The sequence below is a fragment of the Carya illinoinensis genome, chromosome 2, assembly GCF_018687715.1.
Source record: "Carya illinoinensis cultivar Pawnee chromosome 2, C.illinoinensisPawnee_v1, whole genome shotgun sequence".
Taxonomy (NCBI): Eukaryota; Viridiplantae; Streptophyta; class Magnoliopsida; order Fagales; family Juglandaceae; genus Carya; species Carya illinoinensis.
Genome location: NC_056753.1, coordinates 33,671,757 through 33,692,480, shown reverse-complemented (window position 1 = coordinate 33,692,480; position 20,724 = coordinate 33,671,757). Strand labels below are relative to the sequence as shown.

The window sequence follows — 20,724 nt, the reverse complement described above, 5'->3', positions numbered from 1 at the left end:
ATGGGTAAAACGGTCATTTTCCCACATGTAGAGAGTAAAATAAAAATTTTACTCTTTAAGTTAGTATTTTTCATATTTCAAATTTTTAGTGATTTAGTTCTAACTTTTAGAATCACTAATTACAGTTCCTCGTGATCGCACTTGAAGTTTTATAAGAAACGCGGAGATCGAGGTAAGTTAGCTTTTAACTTACTAGCAGTCTACTGTGTATGTGTGCTAAGTAAAAGAACTACAGTGTATGTATGTATGTTATCATATGTGTCATGCCATGTCAAGTTATCATGTAATTGTCTATTATACAGAATTTATTCTGTCATCAATTTTTATCTGTTACATAATATATTCTGTTATATATTACTGTACATTACAAGTACGTCATGCTAAGTATGTCATCCATTACATGTAAGTCAAGTCATGTAATATTCACTGTTGCAAGTATGTCATGTTAAATATGTTGTCTATTATATGTTATGCCATGTTACGAAATGTTTCTATCTCAAGTTGGTCATGTATTCTAAGTTATGTTCAAGTCACGTTATGTTACGTCAGGACTTCAGTCCTTTCGTATTCCAGTCACATTTCATCTTGAGTACATTATGATGTGTAGAATACATGGGGCCACAACAACTGTGGAGTATGTATTTTTAATGTTAAGTCAAGTTTGTGTAGAATACATGGGGCCACAACAACTGTGGAGTATGTATTTTTAATGTTAAGTAAAGTTTGTGTAGAATACATGGGGCCACAACAACTGTGGAGTATGTATTTAACTACAATTGTGATGCGTAAAATACATAGGGCCACAACAACTGTGGAGTATGTATTTTTCATGTTAAGTCAAGTTTGTGTAGAATACATGGGGCCACAACAACTGTGGAGTATGTATTTTTAATGTTAAGTCAAGTTTGTGTAGAATACATGGGGCCACAACAACTGTGGAGTATGTATTTACACGTAGAATACATAGGGCCAGAACAACTGTGGAGTATGTATTTTTCATGTTAATTCAAGTTTCAGAGCAAGTTCATGCTAAGTCAAGTTCAGTTCATGTTTCAATTTAAGTTATGTCAATTATGCTATGTTGTACGCTAAGTTATTCTTTAATTACTTATGAATTTGATTATGCATTTATGCTTTTACTGTCATCCATGCATCATTAGTTTGTGTGGAAGTTTTTTTGTTAACTTGCTGAGATTTGTAATCAAATCTCACTGTGGTAGTCCCAACTACCATTCCTCCCGAATGGTAGATCTTGTTACAGGACCTGAAGGAGGACCAGGAGCTGACCAACTAGACACAGTCGACTGAACGACGGTGTGTCGTTAATGTTAATATAGTAGTTAAATTACTACTTGTACGATGGAGTTGCATCTCTAGTACTTTTGGATCATAACTATTTTGGAATAGTGCTGTGATCTTAGTTATTCAATGGATCTTTATGTATGAAGTATGTTTTAAGTATTGGGATATTTTCAGTTTGGTGCATAGTATTGCTAAAGAAAAAAATTATCCGCTGCGAATATTGCATAATGTTAGATGCATGTTAGGATTATTGTATCTTATATGTCATGAACAGGGGCAGGTAACCTTGTGTTGCATGTCTCGACGCTTCAAATGTCCGTCCGATCCCAAACGGAATTTGGTGGCGTCACAAAAGTGGTTGCAGGATCTTCAGTGTGCTTTCTTAACTTTGAGACACCCCCTCAAGATGGGCATAGATGTTTAAAATGCTTATCTTAGACAGTAAAAATTTGAATGGTGCACTTCCTAATATCTTAGCTTTATGTCTCTCTATGGATCCATCAGATTTAAGCTTGATTTTATACACATATTTGCACCCCACTGCCTTCTTTCCTTCAGGCAGCCTAGTCAAAGTCCAAGTTCCATTGTCCTCTAAGGCTTTCTACTCAGCATTCATGGCATCTTGCCAATACTTTGACTTGACAGCTTCTTGATAGGATTGAGGTTCTTGAAGAAGAGAGATTGAGAAAGCAAAGGATTTGTATTTGGGAGATAGATTGGAATAGGTGAGATATTTGTATAAAGGGTGTGAGATGGACTTGGTATGAGCTAATTGGCAGTGATAGTCATGAAGGTAAGCAGGTGGGTTTCGTGATCTGTTAGATCTTCTAAGGTGTACAGGTAAGGTGCTTGGAGAGGAAGGTGAGGAAGGTATATCTAGGTGCTATTCAATGTTTGGTAAATTGGGATCAGTGTTGAGAGTTAGAGTTGAGGGATCAAGGCTTTGGTGTGTGAAGGTTGAGTGTGTTGGTTCTGGTATGGGAACTGAGAGGACCAGATTTTGGGTTGGAGCTATGGGTTCAGCAACTTGTTTTTGAAATGGAAAAACTGATTCATAGAAGACTACATCCCTTGAGACAAGGCATGTATGATCCTGAAGGTCATAGACTTTATAGCCTTTAATTCCAGGAGGGTAGCCTATGAATATACATTTTCTGGCTCAAAGGTCTAGTTTTCCTCTGTTGTTCTTCACAGTAGAGACAAAGCATAGGCATCCAAGGACTTTTAGGTGGGAATATGATGGAATGGATGAGAAAAAGGTCTCACATGGGGATTTGTTGTTAAGTACAGGGGTTGGGATTCTATTAATGACATGTGCTGCTGTTAATACAGCATCTCCCCAAAACTTTAATGGAAGGGATGATTGAAAAAGAAGGGATCTAGCAGTAGAGAGAAGGTGTTGATGCTTTCTTTCTACCACCCCATTCTGTTAAGGGGTGTATATGCAAGTCTTTTGGTGTATGATGCCATGTGAGTTATAAAAATCTATCATTTGAAATTCAAACCCGTTATCAGATCTCACTTGTTTGATTTTAACATTAAATTGAGTTTCACACATGTGAATGAAGTTTTGTAGAATGGTTCTGGTTTCTGATTTGAACTTCATTAGGTAGATCCAAGTTACTCGAGTTTTGTCATCCACTATGGTTAGAAAATATTGATGACCTTGAATGGATGGTTGGGAATAGGGTCCCCGTATGTCACAATGAATTAACTCAAGAGGAAAAAAATGTAGAAATGGTGCTCAATGGGAATGACTTTCTTTTCTGTTTTGCTAAATAACAGATTGTGCATTGTATGTTGCCATTGCATTTTACATTTGAGTCATGAGAGTGAATGATATTCATCCTCTGGTGAGATACATGTCCTAATCTAAAATGCCACAAATCAAATTCTGGTAATTGGCTACAGCTCAAGTTTTCATTGTGAGGGGGTTGGATGTCTTATCTGGAATTGCTTTGGTTTGTTGAGGTGCTTTGAACAACATGGCATGAAGGGGTTTGAGGCTTGAGAAAATAGAGGTCGTTTGAGACTTCAGCAAGACCAATCGTCATCCATGAAGATAGGCCCTGCATGAAGCAAAATTTTTGAAGAAAAATGAGACATATATGGGAATCCTAGGTCAGCTTGCTAGCAGATATGAGGCTAAATCTAAAACTAGGCACATACAGAACATCATTCAAAATGAGTTTGTTTAAGACTTTGCAGGTACCAATGTGTGTGACTTCAGCATAGGTTTTGTTTGGGAGGTGAACTCGAGTTGGTTTTTTAGAGGTGATATTAGTGAGTAATGAAATGGAGCAAACCATGTGGTCTGTAGCCCCAGTGTCCAGGATCCAATGTGTGTGTGAATTTTGATTGTGATTTGTAGAAGAATCAAGACATGTTTGTGTAGAAATTTCATTACTAGTTTGAGGGATTGTACCTGCCATGTTGGAAGAGTGGTGAGTGTGAGTCTAGTCATTTGTGGAGGTTGAAAAGTCATTGCTGGGTGGATTGATTGGTGAGTTCCTTTCCTTCAAGTTGAGCTGAGAAGTTTGAGCATTGGCAAGAGTTGCAATTTGCTAAATCTGTGCTTCAGTCAGGGGAAGCTGTGGAGTCATTGAGGTGCTGCTCTCATGTTCCTGAGCAGTAACTTGATTTACTGAGTGACTTCCAGGTGTATATCCTTGCTGAGACTTGGTGAACTTGAAGTTAGGTGGGAATCCAACTAGTCGATAACATTTCTCCTTTGTGTGGCCCATCTTTCCACAATCGTAACAAGTGACTTCTAACCTTTCTTTCTTCTTGTTCTGGCCATGATAAATAGCCAATATAGAGGACTCATTTAGAGGTAATACAAAAGTCCTAACTTGCCTTTGCCTTTCTTCCTGCAAAACCAACGAAAAAACTCTGTCTAGTGAGGGTATAGGACTCATGAGGATGATTTGTCCTCGGATGGCATCATAGGTATCATTGAGTCCCATTAGGAACTTGAAAACTGAGTCTGTTTGTTGAATTTCACCAACGGTATCCAATGTTTTGCAGGTGCACAGACCACATGAGCAGTGTGGCAAGGGCCTGTAGTTGTGTAGTTCTTCCCACATTGCATTGAGTTGTGTGAAATAGTCACTTACAGGCTGTGTTACTTGAGTAATGGATCCCAGTTGCTGCTGTAGCTGTTATATGCACACATTATCAGGTTGTGTAAATCTAGCCTTAAGTTTTTCCCAAACTTCTTTGGCTGAGCTGACATAAAGTACATTTGATACAATCTCTTTTGAGATGGAATTCAAAATCCATGAAAGGATCAAGTTATTACATCGAAGCCATGGCACATAAAGGGTGCTGTTGAGTTAAGGGGTCTCAATGGTCCCATCTAGAAAATCGAGTTTATTTTTGATTGAAATAGTTAGGGTGAAAGATCGGTTCTAAGAAAGATAATTCAGTCCTGTGAGATGAGGTGTGACCACCACAGTGTTTGCATTGTCACTGTGGTGTAAGAAAAATGGGCTATTGGGATCTTCTGATGGAGAATTGTGATGTGGTGTTGCCTCATCCATAGAAGTAATGAATTACAGATGAAGTGAACAAAAAAAAAGAAAGGGAAGATGCGTGAATGATAGGATGATGAGGGTAGTAGGTTTAGACCTGCTCTGATACCATGTTGAAACTTTGAAGGAAAAGAAAATGAGATTCACAACAATTTGCTTAAGCAAGTGAAAACTGCTTTCATTCAAATTGTGATACGGATTAGTGTGTTTACATGAGCTCCTTTTATATATAACTTAACAAATTACAAAAGCTAGAAAGTAAGGAAAAGATAAGTGCTTTTCTGTTACTACTATACAAGGTTGCTTTTACACTTTACACTAATGCACTGAAACACATAATCATCTTCACACTAAGGAGAAGTTAAAGGTGCCTACTGCCTTGGTGTGCTTTCTGCTATGCAGACATTGCAGTGTGCATGCTGCAGTATCTTTTGCCGCCAAAATTACAAGTCGAACCAAAACCTCCAAAAAGTCAAAACTGTAGATATTAATACTCGATTTCTTATATTAATTACATTCTGAGTCCAAATTAATGAACTGTTGGAAAGAATTATTTAAATTTAAGAAATTATGAAAATTTTCTAATAGTCATATTTTATAAGAGTAATATTATTTATTATCTCAATTTTTATTATTTTTTTATCATCTTATGATATATTATTAAATGATTATAGATTATTTATTATATTTTATTTAAAAATATATTATTTGATATAGAAATTATGAAAATTAAGATGATGAATAGATTTTTTAATTTTATAAAAACCACTTTTCAAATTTCCAAGTCAGCAAAACGCGTGTTTGGACCACGCCATTTTAGCTAGGTAAATGTCACGGAACGATGTCCATTCTATTGACTCCTCGGTATAAAATCGAAATGCAATGCACGTTTATTCCGTTAATAAATCTATCCCTATCCTTGGTTTTAGAGATAGTGATCATCAACCCGAGAAAAATGTAAAAAATGAAAAAGATATATATTCGGAAACGTAAAAGTATATATAAGTACTGTTTGGATATAAAGAAATTTATTAAATTTACGAACTAACATAATTTTATATAATAATTTTAGATGTATTTTACTATAAAAATAACTCTACACTATAACTTATTAAATGAATAAAAATATATATAACTTATTAAATTGAACTATGTAAATTTATAAATTTAAAAAATATATATATATATGTATACACACGTGAGAAACGCATTTCATTTGTTTCTACCCAAAGACGCACTTTCATTAAAAACTCATTAAAATATAATATATTAATGCCTGTGGATTTATGCAACTTTAAAAGCTGCCTCCTTCTCCCAACCCCCCCATATTCACTCAATGCATGATCAAAAACTGCCCTCGCACCAAACCAAAACCTTCTTCGATCTCTCCGAGAAAAACAAACATGTATTCTCCCAAATCCAACATTCCATCACAATCTGATTCCAAATTCGATGAGCTTCGATGGGTTATTCAGATCCGTCGAAGCCTCGAAGAAGAGCTTGATCAGGATGATGCTGAAGTTCCCGTATGCATTTTCAATGTCCCCAAAGCTCTTCTGGTTAGCTCTCCAGATTCTTTTTTTCCACAGCAAGTTGCTCTCGGTCCTTACCATTATTGGCGTCCGGAGCTCTATGAAATGCAGAGATATAAGCTAGCGGCAGCTAGAAGAATTCAAAAGCAGCTCCAAAGTCGCAAGTACCAAAATCTTGTCGACCAACTTACACAGCTTGATCAGACGATCCGAGCATGCTATCACCAGTACTTGGATTTCAATGGAGAGACTTTGGCGTGGATGATGGCCGTTGACGCTTCATTCCTGCTTGAGTTCCTTCAAACTTACGCCATCCAAGAAGGAAAGGTGCTGACAAGAGTTTCCTCTAGCATGTCACACTTGGTGGACTATGCAGGAAGGAAATCAGCGCATAACGTAATTCTTAGAGATGTTGTAATGCTTGAGAATCAGATTCCTTTGTTAGTGCTGAGGAAGATGTTGGAATTCCAGTTATTATCCCTCGATTCTTCCGATGATATGTTGTTTTCAATGCTAATGGGGTTCTGCAAAGAACTTTCACCTTTTAAACGGATGGAAGATCTGCCAAAGATTCAGGTCTCACAGGCCTCACACCTGTTAGACTTTTTGTACCAAATGATCGTGCCCAAAGTGGAAGAACCATCCTAAATCACCGAAGCTGGGGATCGTGATGAAGGCATCGAAGGGAAGGAAAACTCTCCTGCAGATTCAAGTTACGTGAAACAAGCCCTCAATGAGATTTGGAAGCTGCTATCGAAACTAATTGGTGGCCCAATACGCCATATCAAGAAGTTGCTGCTGTCTAGAGCCGTAAAAGTCATCATAAAATTGCCTTTGACAATCCTCTCTAACTTTCCTGTATTCAAGATCATAAAACAACCTGTGGAGTCCTTCTTTTCGAAAGGAGTCAAGCCAGAAGACGAGACTTTAAGCTCAAACAACAACATTAGCAAGCCACCATCGTTAGAGGAAATCTCAATCCCATCTGTGACTGAGCTTTCAGCATCCGGGATCCGTTTCTTATCCACAAATGGTAACATCTCAACCATTGCTTTTGACGCAAAGACGAGCACGTTTTACCTCCCCACCATTAGTTTAGATGTCAACACGGAGGTGGTTTTGAGGAACTTAGTAGCATATGAAGCTTCGAATGCATCAAGGCCATTGGTATTTACGCGATACACTGAATTAATGAATGAAATTCTTGACACTGAGGAGGATGTGAAAGCACTCAGAGAAAGAGGGATCCTCCTGAACTGTTTGAAGAGCGATGCAGAGGTGGCAAACTTATGGAATGGAATGAGCAAGTCTATCAGGTTGACAAAAGTACCATTTTTAGACACGGTGATTGAAGATGTGAACAAGCATTACAGTGGCAGATGGAGTGTTAAAGTTGGCAATGCTTCAAGCTTTACGTTATTGGTTCATGGCAGTTTCTTGCATTGCTGGCTGCAATTTTCTTCTTGGTCTTGATGATATTGCAAGCGTTTTGCTCGGTTTATGGCTGCAATCGCATTAAACTTCCAGTCAATACCAATACAATATAGTGGCTTACAACCTCGATCTGCGCCTCTGTATACTCCATCATAAGAATCGATATGGATTACTGTTTTTTTCTAATTTTGTTATTTCTTCTTTTCTGGGTTTAGATATATAATTCTCATACGAAAGATCAGTTTCTATGATCTGATCTCTCGGACCAAAAAAATAGAATTTTTTTAAAAGCAAAGTTGGCTTTAATTTTTTTTGGGTACGAGAATATATGCCATGATGATCATGACAAGATTGTATTTGGAGTTTGTAGTTTACACTGCATTTATTAGTATTTTACTATCTAATTATTTTTTCCTTTTTTGTTATTTAAATCTGAATTAAAAATTTTAAAATATAAATTTTTTATATAATTTTAAAAAAAAACTTAATCAATTAACACAATCATATCAATTTAAATAATGAAGAAAGTTAGAACCTCGTAACTCAGCTGATCTGTGAGCTGCGAACTTTAGAGTACTAGCATTGAACTTATTAAATTTATCTTCAAATTTGATAAAAAGTATATATTTTTTATAAATCCAAATCCTTCATATCTATAATTTCACATTGGATTAGTCATTAGATTCATTAAAATAATAATATAATATTAGTTTTTTAATAAGAATATTTTTAATTTTTTTTTTCATATTTTGTAATTATACTAACCATATACACATTAATAATTTAATTTAGTACTTAAATAATTGATTCTCATCTAATTTAGAATAAAATAAAATAAAATTATTGTTGATTAAAATTAAAATAAAATATTAATTTGAATGTAAAATAAGAGATCTTTAAATTTGAAAAAAGAATAATAATTACTATAACTCAAAATTTTATAAATATTTTTTTAATAAATTTAATATAAATTTATTTTAAATAAATTTATTAAAATTTAAAAATATATTAATTTTTGATGAAACTAATACAAGTGCTCTGAAAAATAACTAAGTAAGAGAATGCGATTGCATACGGCCCACCCCCTTTCTTTTGCTTTTTTTAAAGTAATGGGACCCTAATTTTTTGTCTTTGTTGGTTCATATCCTTTATTCCCAGATTCCCCCCGAAAGCCTATGACATAGCTGGTCGGATTTTCCAATGTCTCTTTTTTTTTTGAAAAGAAGAATTTGTATTTATACTCATCTCAAAGCATTGAAACTTGGATACAAGAAGGGATTCCTTCCATCACAAATTTACAATGCTCTCTTAAGAGAGTTTGAGTGCATCCTTAACTAGTAAATGAACTATTGTGTTAATGTTCTTTGGTATATACTGCACAGACCACTCCTCCATCAAGTTGAGCTTGTGCTTGATGTCTTGGATGATCATACCACCCGAGTTCCACTTGACTACATCACAGTTTACATCATCTACCACTACTTTAGCATTCCCTCTAGAATGACTTTATCTAGAAGTAATTGTTGGCACAAAGAAACTGCTTTTAAAGCCCCTAACGCCTCTGCCATAACCGGGTTTGGTTGTTCAATCTTATTAATTAATGTCGTTGCTATAATATATTATTATTATTATTATTATTGCAAGAGTGAAAAGAGGTATAAAAGAAGGGTCGTTCGATTGTCTTCAAAATGTTTTTTTTTTCCTTAAAAATATTAAGAAATGTTCGATTGTCTTCAAAATGTTTTTTTTTTCCTTAAAAATATTAAGAAAAATATTTCTTAACAGTTAAGAAAAAAAAATCATTTAATATATATCTTAACAATTAAGGAAAAAAAAAACAAAAAATATAAAAAATAAAAAAGAACCCCTCGGTGCAAATAGATAATTGATAGATTATAGATATGCAAGTATTTGATCAAGCCAAATATATTCCTTTTCCAATTTACCACAGCCCTAGTCCGTCTTCCCCTCATCCTTCCTCCCTCGTGTACCTTTACCTCCTCCTGAGCTGGAATCAGCCGCTTCTCCCACAAAGCTACATCGTCGCATCTCTCTCTCTCTCTCTCTCTCTCTCTCTCTCTCTCTCTCTCTCTCTCAGCAAATCGGTGTTCATTTTCTATAACATCTTTCTAGTTGAGCGATTTGAATATGAACGATTAAATCGTTGTAAAAGTTGGTGTTCGATTTGGTTGTTAACTATTAGAGAAGTTTGGTGGATACCAATAATTGGAGGCCCACCACAGGCCAAGGCCTTGTAGGAGGAGGGATAGGAGGTGGAAGAAGAGCAGGAGAACCCACCATGGACGCCGGCGATTGGAGGACCGAATTGCAGCCCGATTCTCGGCAAAGAATTGTCAGCAAAATGTATATCTCTATATCCTTTTTTTGTTTTTTAAATAGATGAATAAATTGCTGATCTTTTCTATTCTTTCTTTTCTTTTTCGTTTTTTAATTTTTTTTGACGGGTGTGTTTGATTTGAAAGTTCCATTTTTTTTTTCATTTTTTTTTCAAGTTGGCATTTTTTTCCCTAATAGAGTCTAATGGTTGGTTTCTCATTTTCTTTCTTTTGACTTATTCTACATGCATCGATTTCAATACTGTGTGACCGAATAAGATCCATTTTCGGTTTTAAATATGACTGCAAATTAAAAGAAAAAGTGAAGGGTATCACTGAAAACAAATAAACAACGATAGGGTCAAAAGACGTGCGGGGAGGTTGAGATTAATAATTACAACCCAAAATGCAGAACCAAGGTTGTTTGATTTACAAATATTGGAAGATGCTTAAAATACAAAAGTGTAGATTTCACTATTGTCCTTCAAAAAAAGGAAAATTCTACTGATAACACCCTAAGGCTCCGTTTGGCAACACGATTGTTCTCAAGTATTTTAAGATATTTTCTTTCAAAATATCACTCAAATACAAAATAGTTTCAGTTTCAAATCTTCAATTTTTTTATTTAATAATTACTTAATTATTACAACTTTTCTAAACTCTCAAGGAAGACAAAAAACAACACTAATTTTTCAAATTTTTTTAAAAAATTATATTCAAATAATTTTTAATTTTATAATATTTTTATTCAAATTTTTCTATAATATTCTAAAACCCAATAAAACATTTTAAGTCAAACTATTTTATTACTATTTACAGATAGACTGAGAAATTCTAAATTGAAAAATTCTTCTAATCAGTCACTATTCATCACTTCACACCACACATTCTATAAAAAATATCTATAGCCACTATTCACCACCCTACACCACACACCCTAAGCTATATGTGTGTGGTGTGAAAATGAACAGTGGCTGATACATAGTAAATCCCTTCTAAATATCCAAATGGGCGCAAGTGTAACCCTGTTTATGCGGTAGATAGCCAAGGCAATCAATTTTTTATGATTGATGTGATGGCATCAATGGTGTAAGCCGGGTTACAATTGAAGTCTATAAATAGCAGGGCTCAAATAAATGCACAAATACACATGCTTCACAATGCATGTGCATATGTGAAGCTTGATTTATGTATCACCATTACAACTGTGAAATGTATTTATGACTGACCTTACGTGTGTTCTTTAACATGGGTATATATTTTCTTAGCTTTGGTTTATAGGAGTTGGATTACCATGGCAAATACTATATTATAAATTAGAAATGAAGACTTTTAACACATCTTCCTAATAAGCTATTGGGAATAGAATCTGCTCAGGAACACTTGGTGGTCTATCATGTGAAAGAAAGGTGTGCTATCATGTGTCTAATGAGTGGTTCACTGTACTCTTCGTAATATTGGTTGGAACATTATGTGTATTATCTCTTGGACATTTTTCTGGCTTTAGTTCTGCCTTATCAGCATGGTATACTAAATTGGAATTCTGTTCTGTTAATAGCTTCCTTGTGCCTGTATGGCTGGTTACTTATTAAGGATATCTCTTATGTTGGTAGAATGGATACATTGAAGAGGCATATACCCGTTTCTAGTCAAGAAGGTTTACAGGAACTCAGGGAAATGACTATCAGGTTTGAGGAAAAGATTTTTACTGCTGCCACAAGTCAGGTATATCCATCATGCTGGGTCCCTTCATTTCATGATTAATGTATATGTAGAGTATCTATACATGTAGAATACAAAATACCTCCAAAGATAGTTTTCTATTTGCATTATGCAGTGCCGTGCTATTTATCTTTTTAGTAATTTCTTCAGGGAGACTACGTACGAAAAATATCTCTAAAGATGCTTTCAATGGAAACGAAGTCTTGGAATCCTCCAGCCAATTCTTTGCCATCCAACACTGCTGTCAATGGCAATAGGCCCCCAGATCTGGGTAAAACCATTAAAGATTGATTTGCATGATGTTAGTTACATATATATATAAGTCCATCCAATTGGTCTCTCTAGTTTGATATGCATACATACCTTTCTTCTATGTGTTCGCGTGTGTTTTGTATTTAGGTATACTTGCCTTTCTCATTGTGGACATGATGTTTGATATACATACATACCTTACTTCTATGTGTACGTGTGTGTTTTGTATTTAGGTTTTGTTGACTTGCCTTTCTCATTGTGGACATGGATGTGTAGTCCTGTTGAATGGTCTACAGATAATCCCTTTTAATATCCTCAAATGTAGCGTCGCCAACATTTTATTGGTGGTGGTTTGGGAGAAGGTGGATACCATATGGAATTGTTGCATCTTTCAGAATACTTTACCTTTTAAACAGTTTACAAAAAATAAATGAGTTGTTGAATATGAAGGATATAAATGATATCTCTTTCTGTTCATTTTAAACAGTTCTTCAACAAGAAATGATTTGTTGAATGCCTTTGTCCATTAGGTTAGAAATTGCTTGTGTGCATTCTCTGCTACTTGTTTTCTTTCTTCTTTCATTTTTCTTCCGCACTTCCTATAACTTTGTGTTTTTGTTCTTTCACAAATTGGGATTGTCTACATCTTCTTCTCAACGTTAACATTCAGATGAAGAAGGGCATCATGCCAGTGATGAAGACAATGACTCTGAGGATGACGAGTTTTATTACCACTCACAAGACGAAGTTTCAGAAGAAGCAGATGGTCCTCCACCAACTTCATCACCTGACAACTCAACCGGAAACTATGGACAATAGTCCTTATGGTAAGTTTAAGAATTGAAATTGTTTAATCCATTATTATTATTATTATTATTATTTTATAAGTAAGAGATAAATTATATTAATGGGTATGAAATAGGCAAAGTCTATGTACACGGGAAGTGTACAAAAGAAAAGCCTAAATATATTTTAAAGGCACTGGATAAAAGAAAAGAAGTCATGGACATTGGTTCCATTAAGCACAATGGCTGAAAACCATATCAATAACTTGTGTAAAAAGAGATTCTGCAACTCCGCCAGAGTGCGCTCACTATCTTCAAAGTACTGTGCATTCCTTTCTGTCCAAGTACACCACATAATGCACAAGGGTATGCACCATTATTAAAGGGAGGAGGCCGATGTGATATCCCAAAAGAATATTTAGATCAAAATGATTCTTAATAATCTTGGACCAGTGATCTAATAAGAAACATAAGAATGTTACGGATTAAACTAGTCAAAATTTTTTAGGGAACCGTGAGGCACCATAAGCAAGACCAAAAGATGATGCATGATGTTTTATAAAAGAAAGCATGTCACGATGATTTATGTAAGATGATGAGGAATCTAGATAGGAGAAAAATACAATTTTGTAAAGTGAACTAATGTTTATACATGCATATGCATGTTGATGATTAGTCATGTTTATATTATTTATGTGTATGTTTGTGGCATAACTTATTGAGATTTCAATAAATCTTACCATGGAATGATAGATGCGCAGCAGGTTTGTTGAAGCAAGTTCCGAGAGTGGTGAAGAGACTGGACTTGACGAAGTGGACTGATGCTACCATATTGATGAAGATGTTAAGGTTGTGCTTTGTTATATGATTATTCTGTTTAGGTTTGAAGTATGGAGACTATTTGAAGGACAAGTTTGTAATTTCAGGACTATGATACTCCAATACAATATGTTATGTTTTTGGTTTTGTTTTTATTTATAGACCACGAACGATAATGTTATGCTTGAAGATTATGATGAAATTGGGATATTAGTTTATTTTGGTACAAATTATTAATTTAATTGTTTTACGTTGGGATTTATTCATACTGTCAGAATCATGCAATGTGCATTGCACGTTATTTCTCATGTACTGAGATATGTAACCCAGTGTTGTGTTATGAGAGGAGACAAAACGGTGAACAGTGAGTCATGCACCGTTTCTTTCATTGGCATGTTAGGCGTCACTTACAGACACGCACAGTGTTTGCAACAAGTGACACCTCAGTTTCTTCCGTAAATCACTGCACCGAAAAAAATTGTAGGCTGCTCTCTTCTATAAATAGGAGAGAGTTTAGTTGAGGTGTGTGCAGACCAATGTAGAGAGAAAAAGATAGTGTGTGCTGCGTGTAGCACTGTGCAGAGAAGATAGAAAGAGAGTGGGTGAGCAGAGAGAGTTTACAAGAGAGTTTTTTTGTAAAAATTATTTCATAATAAAATTACAGCAGCTGTGGACATAGACAATTGTTGAACTACGTTAAATTTTGTCTCTCCTTTATTTAGAATCATTTCTGTCTCTGACCAGCTCACAACAACTGGTATCAGAGCTCTGGTTCGAGTTTCCTGAAAATTCAAGTTGGTCAAAATTAATTTTTGATAACTCCAGAGTGTTCCTCGCGTCGAGGCGAATCCATTGCCGCAAATGGAATCGAAAACGAAGGTTGGATGAGCCCACATGCGCCCCGAGAAGATCAGCGCGTGCATCTACTGCAACTCACGTGCCCCACACGCACCCGAGGTTGAAGACGACTAAACCTCACACGCTCACACGCTCCCACGCGCCCTAGAGGAGGAAGACGTGTGAAATCCACGCTCCCACACGCCCTAGAGGAACCCGCGCGTGTACTGCACTCTCTGAGCCGAGCCGCGTTCTTGAGCCGAGCCGTGTTCCTGAGCTGAGTCGTGCTTCTGAGCCGAGTCGAGTCGTGTTCCTGGGCCGAGCCGTGACTGAGCCGTGCCGACGTCATCCTGCCATTTGTCGCACTCTGGTTGGCCGAAACTATTTTGGCCTGTTTAAACTCAATTTTGATCCAATTTTGACGATTCTGGACTTGTTTCCAGCTAATTTGAGTGTTTCGGACGCAACGGTGATCTTTGTTTGTTCAAATTTGAACTCATTTGTAAAGTTATGGCTGGAGAAGAAGCTAAAGGTGCTGGTATCGAGAAATTTGACGATACAGACTTTGCCTACTGGAGAATGCAGATAGAGGATTATCTCTATGGGAAGAAACTACATCTTCCACTCCTAAGAAAAAAGTCAGATGACATGAACAATGAAGATTGGAGTTTCCTTGATAGACAAGTGTTGGGAGTCATTCGACTAACACTGTCAAGATCAGTTGCACACAATGTGGGAAATGAGAAGACCACAGCAGATTTGATGAAGGCTCTATCAGACATGTACGAGCAACCATCAGCCAATAACAAAGTGCATTTGATGTACAAGCTATTCTACTTGAAAATGGCAGAAGGAACTCCAGTTATTCAGCATCTAAATGAGTTCAACACCATCATCAATCAATTAGCTTCAGTAGGGATTGAATTTGATGATGAAGTACGTGCACTAATTGCTCTGGCTCAATTGCCAAAAAGCTGGGAGGCCATGAGAACAGCTGTTAACAATTCTTATGGAAAAACAAAGATAAAATATCAAGATATCCGAGACCATATTCTCATCAAGGAAGTTCGTAGAAGAGATACAGACCATTAACTTCCAGTTCTGCCTTAAACCTCGAGACGAGAGGTAGAGGAGCTAGTAAAAGTTCAAATCGAGGCAGGTCAAAGTCCCGAAAAGGCATAAGTAAATCTAGGTCTGGAAAACAAGTACAGTACTGAAATTTGTGGCAAGATTAGCCACTTCAGAAATAATTGCAAGTAAGCAAAGAAGAAAAATGAGCATGACTCTGCTAATGCCACAACAGAAGATCTCCAAGATGCCTTACTCCTTTCAGTCGACAACCAAATTGAATCTTAGGTGTTAGATTCAGGATCTTCATTCCACACTACAGCACACCAAGAAATCATGCAGAATTATGTCACTGGTGATTTCGGGAAGGTGTACTTAGCAAATGGTGAAGCGTTAGAAATCGAAGACATGGGAGATGTACGAATCAATCTGCCCAATGGAAGTGCATGTTTGCTACAGAAAGTACAACATGTTCCCAAACTCATGAGGAACCTGATTTTTGTAGGACAACTTGATGCTGATGGGCATTCGGTACTATTTACCGGTGGCACATGGAAGATAACAAGAGGAGCTATGGTAGTAGCTCGAGGCACAAAAATAGGTACTTTATACATGACTTCAAGCATTAGAGATACTGTTGCAATTGCTGACACAAATGCCAACCTATGGCATCAAAGGCTTGGTCACATGAGTGAGAAAGGAATGAAAGTACTATTATCCAATGAGAAGTTACCAAAGTTGGAATCAACTGATTTCGACATGTGTGAAGGTTGCATTTTTGGGAAGCAGAAAAATGTTAGTTTCTTAAAAAATGTCAGAACTTCAAAGTCTACAAAGTTGGAGTTGGTACACACAGATTTGTGGGGGCCATCCCCAGTCGCTTCTCTTGGAGGATCGTTGTACTATGTTTCCTTTATTGATGACTCAAGCAGGAAAGTATGAGTTTATTTTTTGAAAAATAAATCTAACACATTTGACACTTTCAAGAAGTGGAGAGCCATAGTTGAAAATGAAACAGATTTGAAGTTGAAATGTCTGAGATCAAACAATGCCGGAGAGTACAATGACGGAGGGTTCAAAGAATTCTATGCTGCAAATGAGATTAGATTTCAGAAGACTATTCCCAGGACACCACAGCAGAATGGCGTAGCTGAACGCATGAACAGAACTCTCAACGAACGTGCCAGAAGCATGAGGCTGAATTCAGGATTGCTTGAATGTTTTTGGACTGATGCAGTTAACACTGCAGCCTATTTGATTAATCGGGGACCTTCAGTTCCCTTAAAGTTTGATCTACCAGAGGAAGTCTGGAGCGGAAAGAAGGTAAATATTTCCCATTTGAAAGTTTTTTGCTGTGTATTATATGTTCACATAGATTCTACTGATCGTAACAAGTTAGAAGCCAAATCTAGAAAATGTTTTTTCATTAGTTATGGTGATGAAGAATTTGGCTATCGATTTTGGGATGATAAAAATCACAAAATCATCAGAAGTATAAATGTGATATTCAATGAGCAAATTTTGTACAAAGCTAAGTCATAATCTGAATCTGAAAAGCAGCCAAAGAAACCTGAGGTCGTTGACTTTGATGTTACTCGAGTCAACACTAATCAGAACGAGGATCAAGAGAATGTTAATACACAGATCGAACAAAGTACACCATTCACTGTTATTCGAAGATCTTCAAGGACGATCAGGCCATCACAGCGGTTCTCACCATCTCTACACTACATTCTGCTAACAGATAGTGGTGAACCAGAAAGTTATGATGAACCTCTACGAATTGAAGATTCGATCAAGTGGGAGAAAATCATGCAAGATGAGATAGAGTCATTGATGTCAAATCATACATGGGAGCTAACTAAGCTTCCAAAAGGTAAGAAGGCTTTGCATAACAAATGGATGTACAGAATTAAGGAAGAGCACAATGGTAGCAAGCGCTACAAAGCCAGAATGGTCGTGAAAGGGTTTCAACAAAAGGAAGGTGTCGACTACACAGACATTTTCTCCCCAGTTGTAAAGTTGACCACGATCAGGCCAGTGTTGGCAATTGTGGCTACAAAGAATCTACATCTTGAGCAGTTAGATGTGAAGACTGCATTCCTTCATGGTGATTTGGAGGAAAACATCTATATGCACCAACCACAAGGATTCTCAGTGATGGGAAAAGAAAATCTAGTTTGCAAACTGAAGAAGAGCTTGTATGGCCTAAAATAAGCTCCACAACAATGGTACCGAAAGTTTGACAACTTCATATGCAGTAATAGATTTACAAGATTACAGGCTGACATTGTTGCTATATGAAGAACTTTGACAACTTTTATATTATCCTACTGTTGTATGTGGATGATATGCTCGTTGCAGGGTCAAGTATCGAGGAGATCAATAAATTGAAAAAGCAGTTGTCAAAGCGGTTTGAGATGAAGGATTTGGGTGCTGCAAAACAAATCCTTGGTATGAGAATTATTAGAGACAGGACTAATGATTCTTTTAAGCTCTCGCAGGAGGAGTATGTAAGGAAAGTGCTCAGAAGGTTTAACATGGACAAGACAAAACCAGTGAGCACACCCTTAGCTAGTCACTTTCGACTAACTAAGGATCAGTCGCCAAAGACAGAGGAAGAGCAAGAATGCATGAACAGAATACCCTATTCATCTGCTATTGATAGTCTTATGTACGCCATAGTCTGTACAAGGCCAGATATTGCACAAGCAGTGGGAGCTGTGAGCAAGTACATGAGTAATATAGGAAAGCAGCATTGGGAAGCAATCAAGTGGATTTTAAGATATCTACAAGGCTCTTTAGATACGTCACTATGCTTTACAAAAGCAAGTTTAAAGCTACAGGGATATGTAGATGCTGATTTAGCAAGTGATGTTGACAGCAGAAAAAGTACTACTAGATTTGTGTATACGTTGGGTGGTACATCTGTGTCGTGGGCTTCTAAGTTACAGAAGATTGTTGCTCTCTCAACTACAGAAGCGGAATACGTTGCTATAACTGAAGCGGGGAAGGAAATTGTTTGGTTGCAGTCATTTTTGGAAGAATTGGGAAAGAAAAATGAAAAATGTATTCTGCACAATGATAGTCAGAGTGCTATTTTTCTTGTAAAGAATCCAGCCTTTCATTCCAAAACAAAACATATACAGTTGCGATACTATTTTATCCGATCTCTTCTCTATAGTGGACAACTGATACTTGAGAAGATTCGAGAAACAGAGAACTCAGCAGACATGTTCACAAAAGTAGTTACTGCTGACAAATTGAAGCTGTGTATAGCTTCAGTTGGCCTCCGTACTTAAAGGCATGACTTGAAGTTGCTGTAATGGTCGCTATGAAGATATGTAAACTCATTTGTCTCCAAGTAAGAGATTGTTATGAGTGGAGATAAAACCGTGAACAGTGAGTCATGCACCGTTTCTTTCCTTGGCATGGTAGGCGCTACTCACAGACATGCACAGTGTCTGCAACAAGTGACGCCTCAGTTTCTTCTGTAAATCACTGCACCGGAAAAAATTGTAGGCAGCTCTAGGAGAGAGCTTAGTTGAGGTGTGTGCAGACAAGTGTAGAGAGAAAACGGATAGTATGTGCTGCGTGTAGCACTGTGCAGAAAAGATAGAAAGAGAGTGGGTGAGCAGAGAGAGTTTACAAGAGAGGTTTTTTGTAAAAATTATTTCATAGTGAAATTACAGCAGCTGTGGACGTAAGCAATTGTCGAACTACGTTAAATTTTGTCTCTCCTTTATTTAGAATCATCTCTGTCTCCGACCAGCTCACAACATGTTGAATGTCCCATGATTCGATTTCTGTCAAAATCCTAAACAAGTTTGGGTTTGGGGGCTGTCCAGGGGTGGCATCATCAAATAGGGATGCCTGGTATGTAATGCCAACTAGTGCCTAACTTCCTATCCCACTGTCTGCCAATCTATCACGATCACGGCGACTGTTGTTCCTGAACATTCAGAATGATGTTTCATTTGTTGGAGTTCAAGCCACTCCAACTTTTCCATCTGCATTGCCTCCTGCCTCTAGTTTAAACCAGACTTCTATCTCAAGTGTTGTCGGCCAGAATACCAATGTGCAGTTGAGTGATTTGAGTTTCATATTTAACTACAAAAATAATATGTGTACAGAACCATACGAGACATGATCGAGTAGATTAGAATTATCTGAATAACAAGTTCCTGGAAGCTACGTAATTCAATGGGAACATATTCTTAGGATGAGCTGTATGTGCCAATTTGGTCTACTTCTCTTCTATTTAGGAAACTTGCATTTCTAAAGAGAGATATTCAACATCTATTAATACAAAGCTGGACCCATTTTACTTTGAATGGTTAATCTGTGAGCTGAGAACGTAAAAGAAGAGAATGGGATTGCCCATGATAGGACCCTCCCCTTATATGTTTTTTGTGTTTGTTGGTTTCTGATCCTTTATTCTCATATAGATTCTCCCGAAAACTTATGACATAGGTGGTCGGATTTTCGAATGCCTCTTTACTTTTCTGAGAAGCCATGTTGACCCTCCCCTTATTTTTTTGTTTTTGTTGGTTTCTAATCCTTTCTTCTCAAATAGATTCCCCCGAAAACCTATGACATAGGTGGCCGGATTTTCGAATGCCTCTTTACTTTTCTGAGAGGCCATGTTCAATCTTATTAATTAATGTCGTTGATATATTTTAATAAAAAAAATTTAGTTATAAGTATAATTAATATTAATCTAATATGATTAGTTAAAAATTAAATTTTATAAAAAATAATATTAATTTAAATTTTAAATATAAAAAAATTAATATTAATACATAAATTAATACAATTTTATTTATATATAATTAGTATTAATTATAATTGATTAAAAAATAAATTTTATAAAAAATAATATTAATTTAAATTTTAAATATAAAAAAATTAATATTAATATATAAATTAATATACGATTTTATTTATATATAAAAAGACTCATTTTATTATTATTATTATTATTATTGCAAGAGTCACACGAGGAATGCCACTTTGGAAAAGTAAGCATCTGCCTTTCACTTTCTCCCAAGCCAAACAGGCCCTTAAGAGCATAATTTAAAGAAAATGTTGGTGGTAACGGAGG

The 20,724-nt window shown here is 36.3% G+C and overlaps 1 protein-coding gene and 1 pseudogene across 16 annotated transcripts in view; both read left to right on the top strand.

Moving 5' to 3' along the window:
• LOC122301154 (mediator of RNA polymerase II transcription subunit 15a-like) overlaps positions 1 to 20,724 on the top strand; it is an 88,786-nt gene that overhangs the window by 13,411 nt on the left and 54,651 nt on the right. For 2 of the 16 annotated variants that reach the window (XM_043112278.1, XM_043112284.1), the window contains exons 2-3: positions 11,751 to 11,862; positions 12,010 to 12,130. The exons of 9 other annotated variants lie outside the window; for them this stretch is intronic. In XM_043112278.1, coding sequence (XP_042968212.1) covers positions 11,751 to 11,862; positions 12,010 to 12,130 — 233 coding nt within the window. Of the gene's footprint in view, positions 1 to 9,702; positions 10,166 to 11,695; positions 11,863 to 12,009; positions 12,131 to 20,724 lie in introns of those variants that run through there. 5 more of the 16 variants (XM_043112281.1, XM_043112279.1, XM_043112290.1 and 2 more) reach the window with 5 other exon arrangements.
• On the top strand, positions 6,179 to 8,096 carry LOC122301158 (annotated as a pseudogene).